Genomic DNA, 21,244 nt, shown 5'->3' with positions numbered 1-21,244 from the left:
CATTAACATATGCTGGCCCCTTACCCCAAATGGTGTGTCCAGACAGAGCTGTTGTGGGCTCTAAAATGTTATTACAGAGAAGTGTGTCATTTGGAAGTACTACCATTGTTCTCCTGCTGCTACTGATATCATGGCCTTCCTGCTCCAAGGCAGGCTGCTACTTTAACATCTTGTTTTTCTTCTTCCTTGCAGGAGAAGGTGAGGCTGAGGTACAGACTGACTTTCACTTTGGGAGACCAGCCCAGCACAGAAGTTGGGGAAGTGGATCAGTTTCCCCCAGTAGATCAATGGGGTAATCTATGACCCAGCGAGTCTGCCACAGTCTCCATGAGAGGACCAGGCAAGGATCCCAAAGGGACTGAAATGAATGTGGCGTGGAAGGGGCACACATGCTATCCACTGGTGATGTTTAGCTTTGTTTACATGTCCTGACCACTTCGCTTGTAGCTTTAGTCTGGAATGTTTTACCTCGGGTTGAAGTGGGCCCGGGGCATCTATGCCAAGAATGAACTGAGTGGCAGCCAGAGAGAGGCTTTGCTGGCTGCTTTATCTTGGTCTCTGGGTGAATCTGGTTCTATCTTCCACTTTGTTATTAAACTTGAAATTATGGTGTTCTGCAAGGGAGACCTGTAGCCAGAAGGGGACTGGTTGGCTTCCTCCCTTGCTGTTGTACAGAGATGCCTACAGGCTGGTAGGGTTATGATGCCATCCCGAGTTTCCTTGGTGCAGAACCCTAATGTCTGTGCCTGCCCTAAGGCTATTGTCTCATTGACACCAGAACTGAACCTTCTAGGCATGCTGTGCAGTAACCATTGGCTCCAAGATGGGAGGGTTTTTTTACAGTAAAATGACACTTCTTGCCCCCTCTGTTCTCCTCTCCAAGGGCCAGCCTAAGCCAGTGCTGCCCGTTCAGACAGTAATTGTGCATTGTGTGACACTCTCTTTAGTTGCTTTCTTTTATTTTATACTTCCAGCTGCCTCTGCACTGTCTGTCTTCCAGGCAGCTTGTGCTAATTTTTGTACTCACATGCCTGTACTGAATATTCTTCTGCCTTCATCACATTCCATAGTATGGGGGAGAGGAAATGTGTGTAGCGAGGAGGTAAAACCAACAGGGCCAAAGGGCTCCAGTTGTCTTTGCGTGGGCAGCATAGGTTACACTGATAAAGGATGGCAACTACAGTGCAGCAGCCTCAGTGCAACCACTAATCAGGTGCAGAGGCTGGACCAGGGGTACGGAGAAAAGCCTCTCAGTTTCCCTTGTGCAGGCGGTATTATTATTATTAAAGTTGAATAGTGTGTTCTCTCAAAAAGACTAGGAATACAAGATGTAAATAGTAGAGCTAGAGGACATCTAATGATAAGTGAGCAGATTGACGAAAGTAAGGCAGAATCCACGAGGCTGTGACAGTGCACTGCTGGGTTTAGAACCCTATTTTATTTGTTCCCAGTATTAAGTGGCTCAGTGCAATTGTCTCCACACGGGGAAAACCAACTGTATTTTTAAATCATGGGGCTCAGCCGAGTGAGCCCGCTATCTACATGACTTAGGAGACGTAGTTCAATACACTGAAAGTTTGATTCCAGCAGTCTCTCCCCCCCCCTTAATTTAAAACCTACACAATCCTTCAGTGACCTTTTAGCAAATTGTTTTAAAGAAGCATTTTTTCCTGTTTTAAGTCTGTAACCTTACACTCCTGTGAAGACAGCATGTGGGGTGGCTGTATGGAAACTTAATTACACTAGACAAAGTATTTCTAGCAGTGCAAGGTACAGGCAAACCGCTCTTAAATGGTGAAGGGAATAGTCAGCCTGACTGTCCAGACTCAGTACAGCAGGAAGATACTCCAGCCTCTTATAAGAATAAAGCTAAAATGAGGAAGTGCTGCTGGATTTAGTGGAGGTTATAAAACACATTACTGTAAGTAGAGCTCAGAATTCTTTCTAGCCATCTTATACTTTCCACTGTGGCTCCATGTTTTTCTTCAGAGTAGTGAGAAATACGAACCACAAGGAGACGTGAAAGACACAGCAGATGCCCTGATGCGAAGGGGGCACTAGCCCTTGAAAGGTAAGTGTAGAAGTAAAAATCCAAACTCAGCTCGCTGAATGTCAGCACTGGTTTGGCACTCAGGACCAAGGCGTGTGGCCTCCTCACTTGTCTTTGAGTGGAAGATGCTCCTGGATCCTGAAAAAAAAGCAGCAGCTGTGTTCTTAAACTGATGGAAAGAGGTGGTGAGCAAGGAACAGTCTTTCTGCTTTCAACGTGGGCCTCACTGGCATTGTAGACAATACATTTAGGGGCTTCGCTTAGCTCTTTAAGTCTGCCCAGGTGCTGTAACGTATTGTTAGGAAGCAGATTTCACTGCTTTAGATGCCTAGACGTGACTCTCACGGTGGCTGTGAGGAAATCAGAAGAGCACAAGTGCTTTCTGCAGAATGGCTTCATCCTCCTTGTTAACGGCACCACAGTGCCCATGCTGTACAGTCAAAGGGCAAAGTACCATAGTCTCACTGCGGGGAAAAGTATTGTACAAGCTTTGGAAATTAAACTATTTATGAATGTTACTTGTTCATAGGTTGAGGTTGCAGCTTCATACTGAGCCGTCATTGTAAATATGTCTCCAATGCATTTGTTTTGCTGCATGTTAAATAAACTGTTTTCCCTACTTTGCTCTGTGTGCCACACTTTGTGACAAACTAAGGAGTAGGTTGCCGTTTGTGGAAGCCAAGAGATTCAATCCACCAACCCCAAGGAGGTGGTGTCTGCTACATCCATCAGGTTTGAAAGGTGGGCTATTCAAATTCAGTTCTAGTTACAAGAGATGACACAACTGAAATGGTATCAGAGGCAAATGTTACACGTTTAGCTACTTGACTAACCATGTAGGTAAGCCGGGCAAGCATCCCCCTGCAAGCTGACTTATAGCAACCAAATCCTTCACAGGAATCTAGGGCCACAGAATGCATGTTGGGGACAGTTTATCACTAAAGGAATGTGGAGTGGGAGGAGACTTCCTACATGTTCATTGTCATTTAAAACAACATTTAGAGAAGACAAACAACACTGGCACAAGAACAGCTAGAAATATGCAAAACAAGACATTTATTCTTAGAAAAGCAGTCAGTTTTATGTACAGTATGCCACAGTTACTTCAGTAGCCCCTTCTCATGATCCTTCCAACGTACCCTCCTTGACAATAGCTCGGGCAAGGTTTCGTGCAAGAGCAAGTCTCAGGATTTCCACCTTGGTGGTCTCAAAGTCATCAACCTAGAAACAAGAATAGTTTTATGGAGACTTGCTTCCTCTTTCCCATGCTACCCCAGTTGAATCATCCAGTTGACCTCAGGCCAACATTACCTGGAGTTTCTGGTTGTCTGTCTTTCCAGCTGTCAGGTCCTCCAAGCAGCGCATCAATTCATAGGTCTGCTCTGCTGAAAATATTACCTGTGGGAAAGAGACTGTTTGCTTAAAACATTAACCACTTATCTAGGAGATCCAGAATGAGAGGCTCCAGAGGGATAGGTCAACGATTGGAGAATGCTTCTGCATGCCCATGACTCCATTTGGACCACTTAACACCTGGTAAATCGTGGGTCTTGCACTTGTAAGGCTGTACTTTTCTGGATGGACCGTAAGCCAGAGGAATGCACACTGGAAAATCCCAAATTCAAGCACCAAAAACAACTGGGCAAGTCTGTAGCAAACCTAAATCCTCAACAATGCATTGAGAGTCTGCTACTTTGAAAGGAGAGGGCTGAATTTAGTGCTGATTTACACCCCTATCCCTCACCACCTGCAATCCTAGTGTAAACATAAGAATTTCACAAGATGTGCATCAGAGATTAATTTTGTCCTAAGTGCCTCTGCATACTCCTCGCCACCACTGGCCATGACTTTCACATGGCCACACATTTCTTGAACAGCCAAATCTAACTCATTTGCATGAGAAGTATGGAGAGTCGCTTGTGTCAGTCATGAGGGGTGGACACGTAGTTCTGAGATTCCCTGTCATATTTGTGTACACCTACTTCCAGTCAGGAAAAAGAGGGGTGCCTGTGGGTCAACAAGTATGGTGGTTCTGCCGTTGCATCAGAACCCACATTCACCTCTTTTTGCTCCAGGAGGGGAAGAGCATCAATTAACAAGGTCATCCAGAAGGAACACGGAGCAATACGAGCCGTCATCAGCATCAGGAGCAGCTTGGCAGCTTCAGAGAACCGTTTCTCACCATACAGCCGATGGAATTCTCGGTACTTCCCTGTGCGTGTGGTGGGCGAGGGGAGTAAAACGTTAGTTGCAGTCAGAAGATCCCAGGCTTTGGTTACAAAAAAAATAAGAGGGTAATCCTGCTAATACAAAGCCTGTGGTACAACTCCCAGAACTTAAATGGGTGGAAGACTGGGCCCTTTGGCAGGTCTGGGCTAAAGAGGGACGCTGGAATCTTGTACAATTTATACATCCAAATAGCTTAATAAATACTGGGTGAGGACAGAAGGAAAACTGCCTTTTTTTGATGTTTACCACTTGAACCTGCTTAAAGGACAACACCCCAGTTTTGTTCAGGGCAATATAGCGAGTGTCTGTGCAGCATCTTCCAGAATAGCTCAGAGAACAGTTTTAAAATCAAACACATTCTGCAAGTCACCATTTCCTTTAAAAGTGGCCTGCAAGGGAAGAAATGGGCCTCTGCCCTGTGGACCTGCTTTAGAACATAACAGGGTTTGAAAGGCTTTCCGGAAAGCATTGATTTTTCTGATTGCTTATATTGGAAATTTAGATCTTTGTTAACCTGCAAGTCTCGGAACCCCCAGGATCTGGTTAGGAGAAGATCTGACACCTAGGAAGTGAAGTGGTTAATTGAGGAGGGAAGGGATTTCACCAAAAGACAGGCAGGTATTGACAGCGTATGGTTTGGTGCCACCAAGGGAAAGAAGTTGTGCATATACAAAGGAAGCGGATGGAGCCCTTCCGGTGCTATTTGGCAGAGGGCCAGCCCCCTAGTTCCTGTATGGAGTCAACTCCTCCTCACTGTGAGCTTGGAGTTCCATGCGGAACAAATAGAGCTGCGGAAATGTACTCTGGAGAGCTCTGAGTAGTGGGCAGAACTACCCTATGGGCAAGGTAATTAGCACAAGGGGGTTGCCCTTGTGTGGATCTAGGAAAATCGGCACATACGTTTTTCCAGGTTCTGATCACTAACTCCTCACAGGAAGCACCGCTAGATGGGAAAACTAAATGCTTACTGAGTTAGACTTTAGTTTAGATTTATAAATCCCAGAGCCCTAGACTGCCCGGCACAAACGGTGGAACATCAGAGACCTTCTGCGAATGCAGTTTGAGGTAAAACAGTCTGCCAACAACAGCGAGAGGATGGCACCCCAAAGCACACCCAGTAATTTGCTCTCTCCCTGACATCTCTAATGGACTCAGGATGTAAAGGGGAGAAGAAATTAAGAGAACCAGTAGCAGCTCCAGAGAAATGGTTGCAGGGTGACCACCACTCTAAAGCAGTTCTAGGAAGGGTCTGCAGGCAGCAGATTCTTACCAAGAAATGTCAGCCGATCACTGAGCAGCATGGAGGGCCCCAGGTTGTCGATAAGGTCCAGGTCTGAGAAGCTGCCCCTCTCACAATAATCCTTCAGGAACCTACAGGGAAGTGGCACACGCTGGAGGTCAGAGACTGGTGTTCACCAGGTTCAGCCTACGCTTCCCAGAAGCTTAATTACCCAATGTCACTCTGTTTTAATCACCTGCCCAAAGAGCCAAAACCAGTCCACGGAGGCAGGGCCCATTCAGATGTTACTGTGTATGTTTAATACACCCGTCCATGCACCCTTTATTTCTGTTGTTGTTCAGGATATTTGCAGTCACCAGGATTTGTTTTTCAAAGCAAAGGTGGAACAGCAGCAGCACAGCAAGCAGTCCTGAGGCAAAGAGATGCATAAACAGCTCTGCCAGCTCATAACAAAGGCTTTGTTTTTCTGCTGCACAGAAGAGGTGATAAGCAGCAGGAGCAAATTAAGTCTTAAGAGTTTTTCCAGTGGAGCCTTTATTATGCTGCTGCTTTCAGTGCCTGCTTCCTGGGTTGGTTTTCTTCCACATTCTGTTCAAGTAAATAGAGTCCCTCCCCCTCCTAAAACAAGACAAAAATAGCACTCCTTTCTCAGGTTACTCAGCCCTGAAATGTGAAATAATACCTTGGGCTTCTATGGCAGTTTTTCCCAAACAAATGGGTCCTGGGGGTTGTGGGAAGATTCTAGATGGGTCGCAGGACACTAAGCAAACATACACTTCTCCCAGCCCAGAGAGCAGGGTGGCCCCCAAGGAGTGTAGGTTGGAGATCAAGCCTGCCCCACGCTCGCCCAACAGTGTCAACTCCTGTCCCAGGGGCTGGGCCCAGCTCCTGCTCTGGGGCATTGTGACCTGGCACACAGGGTTGCAGTGCCACCCAGCTGCCCAGGATTAGGATTGCGATGGCAGGGCAGAGTGCGCATGTAGGTAATGATGGATCACAAAAAAAAAAAAAAAAAGAGAAAATGCAGTTTGTGGGTCACCTTAGCAAAACGTTTGGGAACTAATGTTCTAGAGTATCTTCTACCCACTGATCTCAAAGTTACAGTTTAATCCTAGCTGAGACACGGGTACTTTCCCCATTTCCTCCAGCTGTAAAAAATGAGGCAGGTATATGATACGACTTGTCAAAGATCACACAGGAAGCCTAGAGCAGGTCAGAAATGGAAACCAGATCTCCTTTCTCCCAGCCCTGTGTTCAAACTAGTAGGGTGTTCCTCCTCCCGTACAGCCCCCTCACTGCCCACAAGATTAAGTGCTGAATAGTTTATTCAGTTCAAAACTAGGATCTCTGTGAAATAAGGTTAACTTCCTCTGTTACCTAAGATTAAGTCAATCTGTAGGTCTTATCTCCCTATTCTTGTCCTCTCAGGATTGCAGAAGGTGGGGAGGAGAGTGGTAAGGAAAAGAGAAAGAGCTAAGGAAGAAGGATGTTGCAAACATTGCATAATCCTTCGTCTCTGAAAGGGATCAAGAATTTAATTCACTAGCACAGGTGCTGCACTAGTTTGTCCTAAGGGGAGGAAGGTTCTATTCTAAAACAGATTGTCTCAACTAGCCTTCAGAAGAGCCTTCTCAGGACAGTGGTCCCCTCCCCCAACCATTACTGCAATGTCTTTAAAAGGTTCTGCTCAGAGAACAAAGACCCACCTGTCCGATATGAGCGTAGCAAACGCTGCGTCCTTGGCTCGGATGCTCCAGGACAGTGCTGAGCCTAAGCGATTGTTCCGCACAGCTTTCATGGCCATGATTTTACAGATGCTGCGAACTTTGGGATGAAGTGGGGAGAAGAGAGAAATGGAGAGTCAGTTTTTAGTAGTTACACCCAGGCCACTATAAGGCAAGGAAATGTCATGAAGAGTTAGTCACCTTGTTCGTGCATCTGTCTCTGCTCACAGATCCTCAGCACCTTGAGGGCTTTTTGCTCTGTGTTGAGGGGGATTCGCTCAATATGAAGCTCCAGGTAAACCTTGCCATACTCTGGACAATGATCAAAATAATCTACCCCCAACTGCCACAGGCTACAAAAGAGGGGAGGGAAAGGTCAAATGTTCCTTCTAAGGAGAACTCTCAATTAAAGCACTTTATTATAGTCACAAGAGGGATTTGAGTCCAGATTAAGAACAGTAACACTCTGTAGGAGACCCCTGATTAGGTCACTCATCTTTGAGACTTAAATTGGCTTTTACTTTTTATCTAGTACTGATCCTATAGTAACCGCTCTGGAATACCGCCGCCTGCACCAGCTGCTCTGCACACTTTGGGTTGTGACATTTATAACTAGAAAAGACAAAGCACTAAAACTATGGTATAGGGACTTGATGGACTCTAATAGATCTCTTCCCTCTTTAATTCATGGTTCTAGCAGAAGCAGCCCAAAGGCTTTGTCAAACAGCTTGATCGATATCCCTTTCCATAACTCGAGCCACTTAATTGTGCTGCCTTTCACATCATTAACATGAAGGTTTCTCTTTTGTTGCCCAATGTCAGTCTGGTATCTGAAAGCAGAGAAGGAGTTGTTACCTGTGATGGGAAAAGAGCCCGGAGGCATACTCCAACAGGAGGAATTCACGCATATTGGAACCAAAACTGCAACAGAAAAGTAACACATTTTAATCCTAACGTATACTCAGACTACCATGTGATTACCTAATTTATTAATGACAGGATTCAGAGTAGCAGCCATGTTAGTCTGCATCCGCAAAAAGGAGTACTTGTGGCACCTTAGAGACTAACAAATTTATTTGAGCATAAGCTTTCGAGACCTACTGCGCCGTAGCTCATGAAAGCTTATGCTCAAATAAATTTGTTAGTCTCTAAGGTGCCACAAGTACTCCTTTTCTTTTTGATAATTTATTAAGTGTCTCACACAGTCCAGGCTACAAGTTGTTTTTGTTTTTTTAAGAAGTCTCTAAACTAGTCTATTTTTTTACATCACATGCACATCAAGGTTTTTTATTGTAGTGGGATCCCTCAGTACACACCCATTAACAGCTGCAAGGTTGTATCTCAATGAAAAGACTCTGCTGAAGCTATTGTTAATAAATACTTTTCATCCTAGAGTATCTGAGTGTGGTTTACAAACTCCACTGAAAATCGGCCACCTCTTGGGAGAGACATCACAGCTGTTGCATAACATTCCACAGCTAAAAAATAATTTAGAAGATCCTTTAGCCAACTGAAACTGCAAGCGAAATTTAGATAGAACGCAATTACTCAAGTTGGAATTTAGCAAAGGCAAGAGGATTAATACTCCTACTTCATTCAAAATGTGCCATGAGATCTCTAATAACCAGTCAGTTATAGTTCACCTGGAAAAACTTCACTGCCATCAGCACAGAAGACCCTAACATCACTCTGAGGCGCTGGTTCAGTATCAACTCAGAGGTGTGGCAGGTTGGCATTCTCTCCTGCAACATTACTTCTTGCAGCACTTGGATTTTCCTCTCTATTCCACAGGTTTCACTGGAATATACAGCACATCCCCTCTCTCTGAATCTCTGATATGTGGTTCTTCACCAAGAAAATACTACATTATCCTTCTATCACCACTCCTTATTTCTACCTCTGGCCTCTGGACAGTTGAGTAAACAATGCAGAGGCACTTACTAGAGATTGTGAGACTGCAGGAGTTTGCAGTGATCCAGCAGGTCAGCCAGATGAGCCACAAACCACCAGTTGCTCAGGGCGATGCTGCATTTACAAAAAACAAAGGAAGAAAATATCAGCCTGTTAATCAGTGGTTCTCAAACTTTAGCAACCCGACGAGGACCCCTATTTTGATTTAAAATTTTTCACAGATCGCCAAGCCCCTCTCTCAGCCCCAGGCTCCATCCCTTTCCCCGAGTCCCCACCTCCCCCCCCCCCCGCGCACCTCCTCTTCTCCCCCTCTTTCTGCCCCCTCTCATAGCATGCCCCGTCCCTCCCTCCCCCTCCCAGTGCCTCTTGCACACCACTGAACAGCTGTTCCCTGGTGTGCAGGAGGCACGGGGGGGGGGGGAGGGAGAGGAGAGTTGATCAGCAGGGCTGGTGGTCCCAGACATAATTCCGCCCCCCTCCCATGAGCATGCCCCATCCCTGCTCCTCCCAGTGTTCAACAGCTGTTCCCCAGGGTGCAGGAGGCGCTGGGAGAGAGTGAGGAGTTGATCAGTGGGGCCTGCAGACTCCCCTGGAGTACCCTCACAGACCCCAGTTTGAGAAACACTGCTGTAACTGACAAGTGACATGTTATGTTTTCTGGCAACATTTCTGACTGTCATAGAAGCAACACACTGCCCTAACCCAGCAGGCTTGCAGACGAGTGACACTATGTCACAGACCTAATGGAATGGTATTTTAATTGCTGTCTGGCCTTAGGTGTTCTTGCCAAAGTCTTTAAAAGGTAGATCAGAAAGGCTCAATCATTCTTCTTATGTGCACATATCTTCACATGCAGGCAGACTCCTCTCCACAAGAGATGCCAGCTTGCTGTTGGACTGAAGGCACAGAGAAGCAGTGCTGTATAACCAAGAAGTCAAAGTCTTACTAAAACTCAACCTGCATTCTTTAATCACTTGATGGATCTCGAACTCAAAGGCTGCCATTAAGATGCTGTCTAGAGGCTCAGGGCTGCTCTCTCCTCCCAGGAACAGGTTCAGGCTAGACTGTGGAAGCCCCAAAAAGACAAGACACAGTCAATGCAAAGGGCCATGGGGACAGTGCAGGAGAAGAAATTTGTTTGGCTGCATCAGCCTTATTTAGACCGTTTTGGAAAAAAATTAGGGGGGGGGGAGATTGAGAGATAAACAAAAAAAAGTGACTGAAAGGGTTAAACAGGATTCATCTGTGTTTTCCTAGAACAGATTCAACGCTATGACTTAAGGAAATTAGCATAGGTATTTGCAGTTTGCAACATTCACGTAGAAACTGAACCAGTTACATGGCACACTGAAAACTCTTGGTCAGCTGCAAATTTTTTACTCATAGCACATGTGTGAAACTCCCTGCAGGTTGCTGTTCCACTTTCAAACTCTGTAGGAAAATCACACAAGTATCTGGGCCCTGTAAAATTTCAGCCCTCCCAATGTGGTTTGAATGCAATAACCCCAGACTTACCTGTGCGTAGAAGCGAAGTTCCACTGGCTTCACAGTTGGATGGGAGTAGACAAGTCGGGTGACCAGAAAGTGGTACCAAGTAGTCATGAGCTCCTTCTTCTCCAGTATGGTGTTCTCATCTCCCAGCAGGATCTAGCACAAAAGAGAAACACCTCCATAAGCCCCCGAAGACTCACATCTTCATTACTAGCTTCATTCCTTTTAATCCCTCAGCTCTGCTTCTCTTGGCATCACGCCCTTAACAGGACATGCAATCAACAACAACTTAATTAAAACCAAATAACTAAGAGGAAAAGAACAGCAGCTCTTGGGCATGCCCTTGACCAAAGCATTGTATTGAGGGGAGAGTCTGAGCTGATGGTATCAACCTTGCACTTAGGATAGCAGATTTCAGCAGAGAGCCTCAAAGTGTTTCACAACAGTTAATCAGGCCTCGAAACATGCCTGTGAGCTCAATTCTATAACCAGCATTGCTGCCCGACTTATGGAGAGGTGAAATAAGGGGAAGCCATTTGCCCAAAGTCATGCAGAGTCCAACACTCTAGATTTCCTGCTTTAACCAGCAGACCAACCGTACCTGTGTCCACACAGCACTCCCAATCCCCAGTGGATGGCTACTGGTGCCTTCCAATGTGTGACCATAACCTCCTTCCTTCCCAGCCACAACACACCTTGCAGATGGACTCCATGTGGGGATTAGAAGCAAAGGTCCCATCCTGGAGGTACCGCTGACATTCTTCATGCCAATGCTGCCATTTCAGTTCCATCTCAGTCAACGTCTGTGTGTTGCCAATCTGAACCGGGAAGATACATACATACCATAAAGCAAATGCAAAGTCCAACCTCTACAATGGTCATTCAGTGTGACTCTCAAACAAGACTTTCATGGGCAGAACAAAACACTGGCCCCCGGCAAGGATTTTGATGTGTGCTGCTACCAAGCTTCTCCATCATTTCAGCCATTTAAATATCAAAGTGACAGAATGTACAGGAACCCACAGGGGACCACAATGTAGCATCTGCTGCCTTTTCACCATGAAAAGACCACTGCAGCATGTGCGGGTGAAATCTACAAGGAAAGTTCTCTGGGAGGTTGTATAAGAGCTGTCAATTGGAACATTCTGAAGAACTAGAAAAATGACTCCCCCTCCCCAGCGTTGAGTAAGAACAGGAATCACCGCCAAGGCCATGTTACCTTTTAACATAATATGCCGTTCTCCCTGCATATGGGTCTTTTGGGTTGTTATAGAACATGTATGTTTCAGCCAGAAGGCGTCAGAATTCAGACATTTTAGTAGTCAGTAGGCCAGGATGTTATGTTATAGTGGCCCACAGGTGAGATGATACAGAGTGGACTACAAATGCCACCCCCACTACAGACCACTGCATGCATTATTCCCCAGTGGAACTGTATGAGAAAGCTGCTGCATGCATACAGTAAGAATGGGCATCTTCTTCATCAGGTCATCCAGAATTTTGCACATGCCCATCGACGTGGGGTTGGCACTGGCTTCCTTAGAGAGTAAGTGCCGTGCATCATCCATCCGGCCCTGCAGCACGAAGATGTCCACCTGCAAAAACCACCACAGTTGTGAGCACCAAGCAGAAGCAATGCTGAGACACCACCTTCATGCAGAATCAGACCAAAGGTGAATTTTAACTGAGTTAACATTTGTGGCTTAGAAAAGTTAAAGGAGCCAAAAGTGCTTAAACTACAGATCCTGTTAACTCAAATGCGTGCGCAGCACAAGCCTCCTGGCACAGGGTGAAGGGCCCCTTTAAGAGGGAGGAGAGTCCATGACTCCTCAGCTGCTTCCCAGTTGAGTTTAAATGCACCTGGATCATATAAATGGAGAGACAGACAGTGGAGGAATCAGTCAGGAAAAGAGCCTGAGAGAGACAAGACAGAGGGAGATGAGAATTGCTTGGGGAGGAGAGACCCAGACAGAAAAAGAAGTAGCAGAGGAGAGCTGGTATACAGAACCAGCGGGAAGAAGGTAAAGCATGTTGGTGGTGGGGACTGGCCAAAGCTGGGGAACCCCTGCCAAGTTACAGCACAGTTCATGCAGAGGCCTCTAGGAACCAGGGGAAGAACCAGCCCTGGTTAGGAGAAACCAAACCCAAAACAAGAAGGTTGATGCTGGAGGGTGGATCCTAGGAGCAAGGGCAGGACTCACAGGCAGGGGGACTGGGGTGAATGAAACACTACAGGAATACCCCCTGCAACACTCCTGAATGGAGAACTGTGGGAAATCACACCCAGAACAAGGGGTTGGTCCTGCAGGGACATTCCTTGAGCATGGGTAGGACTCTCAGGCAGGGAGGCCTGCATGGGAGGAACACTGCAGGGAGTTCTCTCAGACTTGGAGTGATCAGAGAAGCATCATGGGGGGAAGTTTGACACTGGGAGCTCTCAGGTGGATAGCCTGGAGAGTGATGCCTTGGAATAAGGGTGAAAAGACAGAGAAGATTGGCGATGGACTCTCCCTCAAGAGGGTGAGCTGGAAATGGTGTCCCAGGAGGGGGCATGAAAAACTGCTATGAACCTGCTGTACTTGTGGATTTCAGGGAGAAGGGTTTTATACTGTAGACTATTGTATATGTGCAGGAATTAATTATGCCTAAAGGTGGGCTTTTGAATCAGACTTTGAAAGAGACTGGTCCTTTTATGGACGGACCTGTCATGCCAGGTCCTGCTGCAGGAGGGCACCCCAGGTGGGGTGGCCCTATAACATATCCCTATACTGTGCTGGCCCTGGCCTCTATTTTGATCTGAAATCCTCTCTAGGGGTGAAGGTAACAGTCTTCATGATGGCTTTAGCAACTCTGCCAAATGTGAGTTTCTGAGATGCAATCTAGTGTACAAAGCCACTCATGAGGAAGGAGGGACAGAACACGCATGCAAATGTATAAACTCCTTTGATGGAGAGAGCACTAATTTCTTTACTCACAGCATTCCAGAAGTCTTTATGTTTTGATGGATTTTCACTGCTCAGAACTTCACGGACCATGCTGTCTACGTCACAAATATGAAGACGAACCCAGTCGAGAAGGTGAAGCAGGAGATGACCAGCTGTAGGCAGAGAATACATCTCTCCATCAGATCCCTGTTGTTTTAAGATTCGATCCCTGTTGTTTTAAGATTCTAACATTATTAGTTTCATAATATATTTCCCGCAGGCAAAAGCAGAGGACAAGTCTACCTAGTCCTCTGGCTCATTCATAGGATTTTTATCTGCCAGGCTCAATCCACCAAAGGCCTTGGAAGAACAGCAGGCTGCTGCCAAATTAACAAACTCAGAATTTTACAGACTGAAAGGGGATTTGCTCCTTTGTCTATTAACCTGCTCCATAACACAGAGACAAAACAAAGCTAGTTAAGATTGCTAGCTAACAACATTGTTGTCACTTGTCACAGGCACTTCAAAAACAAGAAGATGAATAATTATCATAATCTTATATTGGCCACATGAGGCACATAGTTTTACTCTTCATTTTATTTTCCTCTCCAATCTGTTCTCTCTTCGCTGGAAACGAGGAGGAAAACTAGTACCAGGTAATTCATTTACTCTCAACAAACCAGTTTGAGAACCTCTCTTCTGGAATGTGTGAGTGAATAGGCATCATATGTTTACATATTTTGACTGCCTAAAAAGTAACTTGGATTGAAATCCTAGGCCAAATCCTCTCCTGGTGTAATTCAACTGATGTCAGTGAAGACACTCTAAAATCAGTGGAGCTGCACCAAAGAACGTGGCCCCTAATGGGTAAGTGATACTTAGCATTTATATATAGTCTATGCTTATGAATTTAATAGTATTTTGTACTTAGAGGTTGTTTATGCTTGAAATTCAACAACCTGAGAAAAAAATTCTGTTTGATATCACACTTCTCTATTAATTTCAAGTACTATGAGCCCACTCCAGTTCCACTGTAGTACAGAGGAAGGCAAAAACTGGAACAGAAAAGAAAAGGGAAAGAGCTCTATTAGTTTAGGGCACAGTGCAAGACAGAGAAGACAACTCTTGTCCTAGACAGGAAGCATTAGGGGTAGGGTTTGTTGCCACTTCCTGGCAACATTAGTATGACTTTTAGAGACATGCCAAGATATGTTCTGATGGGCACGTTATACATTTCTAGAACAAATACCTATGCAAACAAAAACATCATACTCCAATTCTCACCTGGCACTACTTCAACGAAAAGGATCTCACACAAGTTCCAGATCAGCTCCATCGCGGACAGAATAGAGACCTGAGGAGCAACAGGTACAGGTTTCACATGCAACAATCACTCCAGAGTTTCCTAACATAGCAACCAAAGAGACATTTGAACCACAACATGTCAAATATCAGCCTTCCTCCTTATCCACTCCTCTGATAAGTTTACTACTTTGGACAGAAGTGTTTTACTAACATTTCAGAGAAGATCAGTAGTCAAATGAGACACTGGGCCACATATTTGATTTAGGAAGTTTCAATGCTGCTCGCACATTAAAATATACCATATTTTGCTTGCGCATTAAAATAAAACATCTCCCATCTGTGGTCAACACTAAGATAGTACAGGAATTCTTTCTGACATTAAAGCTCAGGAATCTAAGAGACCTCAATTGAAAGTTACAATGTTTATTTTGGTTCTCAGTGAGACCTCAATTGAAAGCTACAATGTTTATTTTGGTTCTATAAAGATAATTTAGATCTGAATTTATAACCCAAGGAAAAGTTATGATAGAGAGAAAAGGCCAATATGGCAACATTAATGCTGAGAAGATAATGCCACAGCTTGCATTCTTTACTCTTCCTGGACAATAGTTCCACTATTGCTTCAAGTGCATGATTTCAAGGCTCGCTACAGGCCTCAGCAGTTTTGGGGTGGGACATCAGAGAGGTAGGCTCTAAGGGGGAGGGGGGGAGGCTGGGGTATTAGTTCATGGTTGGACTTTGTTAGAGGGTGACAGTATCGGAGGTCTCTAAAATTGGATCTATACATAGATTACATCAGAGCAACCACAGCTCTCAGATAACTCCTACAACTTGTGTCTCTTGCAACATTAGCAGCATATTGCTGCCTATACCACCAACGCAAAAGACTAAGGAAGCAGATTTAGAGCATATCATTGTCACAACACACTTGCCTGGTGTATTTGCCGGCAATAGGTTTTTTTTCCGGTTGTGACTAGATTTCATAATACAATGTTTTTTAAATTACCTGGGTGCTGTGCTGGCATTGCAGCTCAGGGTCCCGGGTAGAAACTGAGGGAAGAGAGAAAGAAGTCAAAACACCCCAAAAACATTTTTCCAGCCCTCTGACACTGCTCAGAAATGAGGCAGTTTCACGTTTGGATCCAGTGATATGTGTGGTCATTCTCCAGTCTCGCTATCATAGACTTTTAAATGTTATTAGGTATTTCCTTAGTCACTTAGCACCTTTTATTAATTTTGTATAAGTTCTGATCTCTTTTATAAGTGTGACAGAATGCATAACATCATTCTGAGAGCTCTGTGAAAAGATAATATTCATAAGATGTTATAGTAGTAAGCATCCTTCAGTCTCGAGAGACCAGGGGTATGCACCCCTGAGAGGTAAAGAATTTACTCAGTTGATTTTATGGCAGCTGCGATCGTGGCTGAAGAGACCCACTCGAGAGAGACAATCTTTGCCATATCGGTTACATTTAAAGATGTTTTGATAACCTCCAAGCACCCATTAAAGCAGGCACACTGTGGCAGGACAACACCCTATTGTCTGGAGACTGCCCAGTTGTATGCGGGCGGTGGTTGTCTAGTTAGATATGATGATCTCTCCCACCACTGGAGACAGCCCCTGATCTATGCCAACCGAGTAAGAGCTTAGAACTGGTGGACTGCTGCCTCCCGTGTCGTGTCGATGCTCGAGGTGAAGCTGGAGTACCTCTCCAGGGACAAGCCTGGACGGATGATATGGAGGTCCTGAGTTGCCCATGCATCAGCCCCCCCCACCCTCCTCGACATCACCGGTAAATCCAGATGAGAGGAAGAACCAATACATCTGGTACCCAATCTACTGCTGGAGTTGCCGGAAAGATACTAAAATATTAGTACCCGACCGCCTTTAGGGCTCCACTCCAGATTTTCTGTCTGAGTTTACTCTCATAGCCCTGCATTCCTCAACAAGGCAGTGGGGCTTTTCTGTCAGGGGTTGCTCCCTTAGCCTTACACCCTCCCGGGCTACCCACAAGGCAGTGGATTTGATGAGGTAGTACATCTACTCTCATTATGGTAGTACGCATAGCCTGACCTGACTTTCTATGATGTTATATCTGGAAACAATTTTGGTTGCTGGACTGTATTTCAACATTGATTGATTGTGGTAACTGTCCTGCTAAATGTCATTATTACATATATGATATACGATGCTCAGCGGTACAAGAGGAGTAGGAGTAAGGAAGACAGCAAAGTTATAGATGGGGTGCCACATGCAAGAGAGAGCCTATTAACTAAGGATGGAACCAACTGTCATCAGACTCTGCCTAAAAGTGACAACAAAACAGGGACATTACACTTGTAATAATGATCCAGTATGGTTACCTACTCTTCTGACTCTAAGAGTTAGAAGCTGCATTTCCCAGCAGAGAAGATGAGAAGGAATCTTAAATTAATGGAGTGACAAATAAATAATGAGAAGCCTGGCATTCTAAGAGGGACAATAAGAATGACTGTTTGAGGCAGTTAGAAGTGGGAGATTACAAAGCATCTTGAGAAAAGGAAAAACATCAGATTTGTGAAGCAGCTGAAAAGATTAAGGAGGGAATCAAAGAGTAGAGAAATAAATTAGAAAGAATAAGAATCTTAAAAAGTGAGTGCAAGAGTAAATTTTGAAAATTCAATTAAAAAATAATGCACAAAGTCTCTCCCTAGGTTTACAAATTGACATGGCACCAAGGGAGTGAAACTGCAGTCTCAACAGTTACTGAAATCTGAAAACACTTTTACAGCAGTTATAACAAATTGCAAATGTTATTTTTATGGTCTCGAATACAGTCTCTTCTTAAATGGAGAACTTACTAGCCAACTGGTGCATCTCCTCCATACAGGCTCTTATGACTGAACGGTAGTTTTTACTCACTCGAACCAATCTGCCAAGAATACAAAGGCTTTCTTTAGAGATTTATTTATTGTTAGCTTGTACCTATAGGCTAATAGGGCCCCGATTCTGCACGTTTCTCTGCAGAGGCAGACCCCTTCTGCACTATACTGAAGTCAGTGGGGCTCCACACAGCCAAGAGGTCTGTCTACTTGCCGGATTGGGGCCTAATTTTGTAAAATGAATATTGGAAACATTAGTTTCACAATATTACAGAGGATCAGCTGCTGAGAGAATTTCAGTTTCATTATCTTCCTCATTGGATATAGATTCATATGTTTGGTAGAAGGGGAGCAACATATTGGTCCTTTCCTGCACAGTATAATTATTATTGTATCACCTTGCCTCGCTTCCTAACAAGACAATCTGTAAAAGGCAAATACACCGGTCAAAGGGGAGTTGCTCTCCTACCTCATGTCTCTAGATGAGGCAGTATCCATCAACAGTGAAGGAGACTGGGTATAAATAAAGGGAACAATCAAGATAAGATATGTTTCTTTAATAAATTCAGAAAATGAACAACAGGTATGTACACAGGTATGTACTGTATGAACTGTACCTTTAATAACTCTCACAAGGTTACCACCTAAGGAGATGCATGGACACCACACTATTTGGGAAACAGATCTGAGGGAACCCTTCCCAACCTGCCTTCACCCTCCACTATTAAGTAGCACAGAACAGACTATCTGAATTGCACCTCACTATTGACAAGTTCTCCATGGGGGACAGGGAAGCTGACATGTTCTCTGTTTGTTTCAAAACTATCTATCATTTCTGTTTACTCACTGTGCTTTCCTTGACTTCCCAGCCAACTCTTCCTCACTCCTCTGGAGTCCAACAAAGATCCCATGGGATTCATTGAAGAGTTTGCGTAAGGTCTGCGAGTACACATCTTGATCTTTGCGAACAATGAAAATGTTGGGGCAGCCTGGCCTTTTCTCTGCATGTTCTGAAATGAAGCATGTAAACCATAAAATAACCAAATGAATGCTCTGCAGTGTCTAATGCAGATAATCCATCTCAACCCTTCAAAAGTTAAAGCCTACAGTAATGGTTCTTAAAATATTAACTAGCAATTTGTTTGGTAAGAAGTCTAAGAGTCAGCACAAAAACAGGGCAAGAGGCACAGAACTACTGATAAAATATCAAACACTCTGTAAAACTCAATTCCAACAAAAACCGCTAATAATTTGTGTGTAATAATGCAAATACAAATCTCTTCAATATATTAATTCTTAAGTCTGATCACCTATGCTTTATAAACACTGACTGAATTCTCAACTCTGACACCATTTGATGGTGTTCTTGAAGCCTCAATTCCTGGAGTCAAATGACTGCCCAGGAAGTTTCTAGCTCTCATGTTGCAGAAAACTTGAAAGAACATGATCTGAGAGTACCCCAAACTCTTGGAAAGGCAAATAAAAAGAACCCCAAATTTATTTTCAGATATCTCATTTTAAGCTAATTTATTTTGGGACCTAACTCACAATTTCTGAACACCTGAGGTTAGGCATACACCTGAGGTTAGGCATACCCCTATTTACTCTGCATTAGTAGTTAGTAAAATCCACCAAGATAAACACTCAAGAATGAAAAAGAAGTTATCCACCTTTTGGGAACAAAGTTTCATACACCAGCATCTCTCCAGGTCCCCAGGCAAAACACATTTGCTTCCTGTTGGAGTCCACCCCAGGAATCAGCTGTTAGGAAATAGGGCAGAGGGTTTGTCAAGAATGCAGCTGTTCTCTAAGAGAATTGAACAGGCAAACAGGATTCCTCTTCCCCTTCTAGGGTATGTTTACCCTTCATCCGGGAGTGAACCTCCCAACTTCGGTCCACAGGCTCATCTATACAGCCATTTTTATTACACTAGGCCCAGCCCCATTAGCACAAGTCTGTCTATACGGGCTGGGAGTCTTGTTCTCAGATGCAGTAGAGACATGCCCTCAGTTTTCCCATCTGTAAAATGGGGATAATGATACTACCCTCCCTTGTAAGCACTTTGAGATCTACTGCAGAAGGGTGCTGCTCCGATTATCCCTGCATCTTTTTGAGGGAGGACTCATTTGTGCTAATGAAGGAAGACAACCAGGAATGCACATTCCCGAGGTCGAAAAGCTGAAGTGAGCCACAACAGTTCCCTGCCCCGCACAGCCGCTCCCCTCTGCCCAGCGTGCCCCCTTGCCCGTACCCTCCCCCACCCTAGTGCTCCTGGCAGAGGGTGTCCGCCCCCACCCCGGGAGACGGGGGCTCGCTCTGCCCTACAGTAAGCGGCGGCTCCACGTCCAGCTCCTCCATGTCAGCAGCGGGTTCGCCGAGCCGGGGACGGCGACAGGCAGCGGAAGAGAACGAGCTCCGCCGCCTCAACAGATGGCCCGCACCCAGGGAGTCCCGCCCAACGCCAGGCGCCAGGCCGGGCGCCGCGCAGAGACAGAGGCCCCTGGTTCGGGGCTGCCCTGGCGATGCCTGCAGAACTCTACTCCTCCGGGCCCTCACTGCTTCAAGCTTCCCCTCTCGATCAGCTCCCGGGGACGGGGTGGGGACTAGTGTGTGTTAGAAAGTGTGTGTGGGGGGGATAAATCCTCCCTGTGTGGGCTTTATGTTGCGTTTGGGGAGGCCCTGAACTGGACAGTCCGGTGGTGCGACGGGCTCCGGAAGGGCCCCGCGAAGGTATATAGGCGGGAGAGTCGGCGGAGGCGTGCCAGTCAATCAGTGTGTGATGGGGCCTGTGGTTGTGTGTGGATGGAGTGGGGGTGGGGTAGTTGGCGGCTGTTACCCGTTTCCTGGGTCAGCTACTGGGGTTTCTTCGGGAGCCCGGCTTGTCCGTAGGTCAGGCCTCTGGTTGTGCCTCCCTAGCGCTGGCAGGGCAGCTGAGCTGCTCGCGGCGGGACGTTGCCCCGTGCTGTGGTTGTCTCCCTTGATCCTGGTGACGGCTGTAGGGCGCCTTCATATCGCGCCAGTGGGCAGCCGCACCCCCTCAGGATGGAGCGGGAGCGCCGGGGGTGTTGGTGTGTTCCCGTGTGTGGGGGGGGTACTTCCCCATCCCTGTGAGCCCAGAAATAGCTCAGGGGTGAGAGAGATGGTTGTCCCAGCAGGGCTGGCAGAAACCCTGTCTGCTGGCCTCGTCTTTCTCTCCGTCTGCATAGGTGGGGAGGATGGAGTAAATTGGTGTGATGGAGGGGCTGCCTGATCTGCTCCACATCCTGGGCCTTGCTGCTGGTAGTCTATTCTGCCCACTGATGGGTATCATTATCTGTGTGAGTTGAGGTGTGGAGAGTGTAGTTATCCATCCCTTGCCACCCGGGGACCTTAAGTTGGCATATGCCTCGCCATTTATGATCGTCATTGTTAAAATTTTTCTTCTTGCGAAGGGGCTCAGAGAAACTTCTTAATGGTTGCCGTGCCTACACAGGTGGTCTTGAACAATGACAAACAGGACAGCAGATG

At 45.7% G+C, this 21,244-nt stretch overlaps 2 protein-coding genes across 6 annotated transcripts in view; one reads left to right on the top strand and one right to left on the bottom strand.

The window, feature by feature from the left end:
• Positions 1-4,263, top strand: part of GGA3 (golgi associated, gamma adaptin ear containing, ARF binding protein 3) — a 33,706-nt gene extending 29,443 nt beyond the window's left edge. For 2 of the 3 annotated variants that reach the window (XM_073311855.1, XM_073311857.1), the window contains exon 17: positions 193-4,263. In XM_073311855.1, coding sequence (XP_073167956.1) covers positions 193-303 — 111 coding nt within the window. In that variant the 3' untranslated portion in view covers positions 304-4,263. The remainder of the gene's footprint in view (positions 1-192) is intronic. The other variant, XM_073311856.1, reaches the window with a different exon arrangement.
• Positions 3,090-20,223, bottom strand: NUP85 (nucleoporin 85). Of its 3 annotated transcripts, XM_073311858.1 has the most exons (19): positions 20,063-20,223; positions 19,407-19,497; positions 18,584-18,746; positions 17,716-17,786; positions 15,881-15,924; positions 14,854-14,923; positions 13,621-13,742; positions 12,106-12,240; positions 11,341-11,463; positions 10,670-10,801; positions 10,112-10,218; positions 9,185-9,268; positions 8,099-8,164; positions 7,445-7,596; positions 7,226-7,343; positions 5,550-5,650; positions 4,111-4,262; positions 3,362-3,448; positions 3,090-3,271 (listed from the first exon to the last, which is right to left on the bottom strand). In XM_073311858.1, the coding sequence occupies exons 1-19, from the start codon at positions 20,093-20,095 to the stop codon at positions 3,170-3,172; spliced, it is 1,953 nt and encodes a 650-aa protein (XP_073167959.1). In that variant the 5' UTR covers positions 20,096-20,223; the 3' UTR covers positions 3,090-3,169. The 3 variants fall into 3 exon arrangements, with proteins under 3 accessions (XP_073167959.1, XP_073167961.1, XP_073167962.1); XM_073311860.1 differs by lacking the exons at positions 18,584-18,746; positions 19,407-19,497; positions 20,063-20,223 and adding an exon at positions 18,206-18,218; XM_073311861.1 differs by lacking the exons at positions 3,090-3,271; positions 3,362-3,448; positions 4,111-4,262; positions 5,550-5,650 and adding an exon at positions 5,936-6,137.
• Positions 20,224-21,244: the final 1,021 nt, after the last annotated feature.

This window comes from Lepidochelys kempii, chromosome 14 (assembly GCF_965140265.1).
Source record: "Lepidochelys kempii isolate rLepKem1 chromosome 14, rLepKem1.hap2, whole genome shotgun sequence".
Classification (NCBI taxonomy): domain Eukaryota; kingdom Metazoa; phylum Chordata; order Testudines; family Cheloniidae; genus Lepidochelys; species Lepidochelys kempii.
This window is presented reverse-complemented; position numbering and strand designations above follow the sequence as displayed.

Excerpts from the sequence above, each read along its gene's own strand:
- NUP85 (XM_073311858.1), bottom strand. The coding sequence starts at position 20,095 with ATGGAGGAGCTGGACGTGGAGCCGCCGCTTACT. Across the intron at positions 14,924-15,880 it reads AATGCCAGCACAGCACCCAG|GTCTCTATTCTGTCCGCGAT; the intron begins GTAATTTAAAAA and ends GTTGCTCCTCAG. Across the intron at positions 3,449-4,110 it reads CCCTCCTGGAGCAAAAAGAG|GTAATATTTTCAGCAGAGCA; the intron begins GTGAATGTGGGT and ends TCTTTCCCACAG.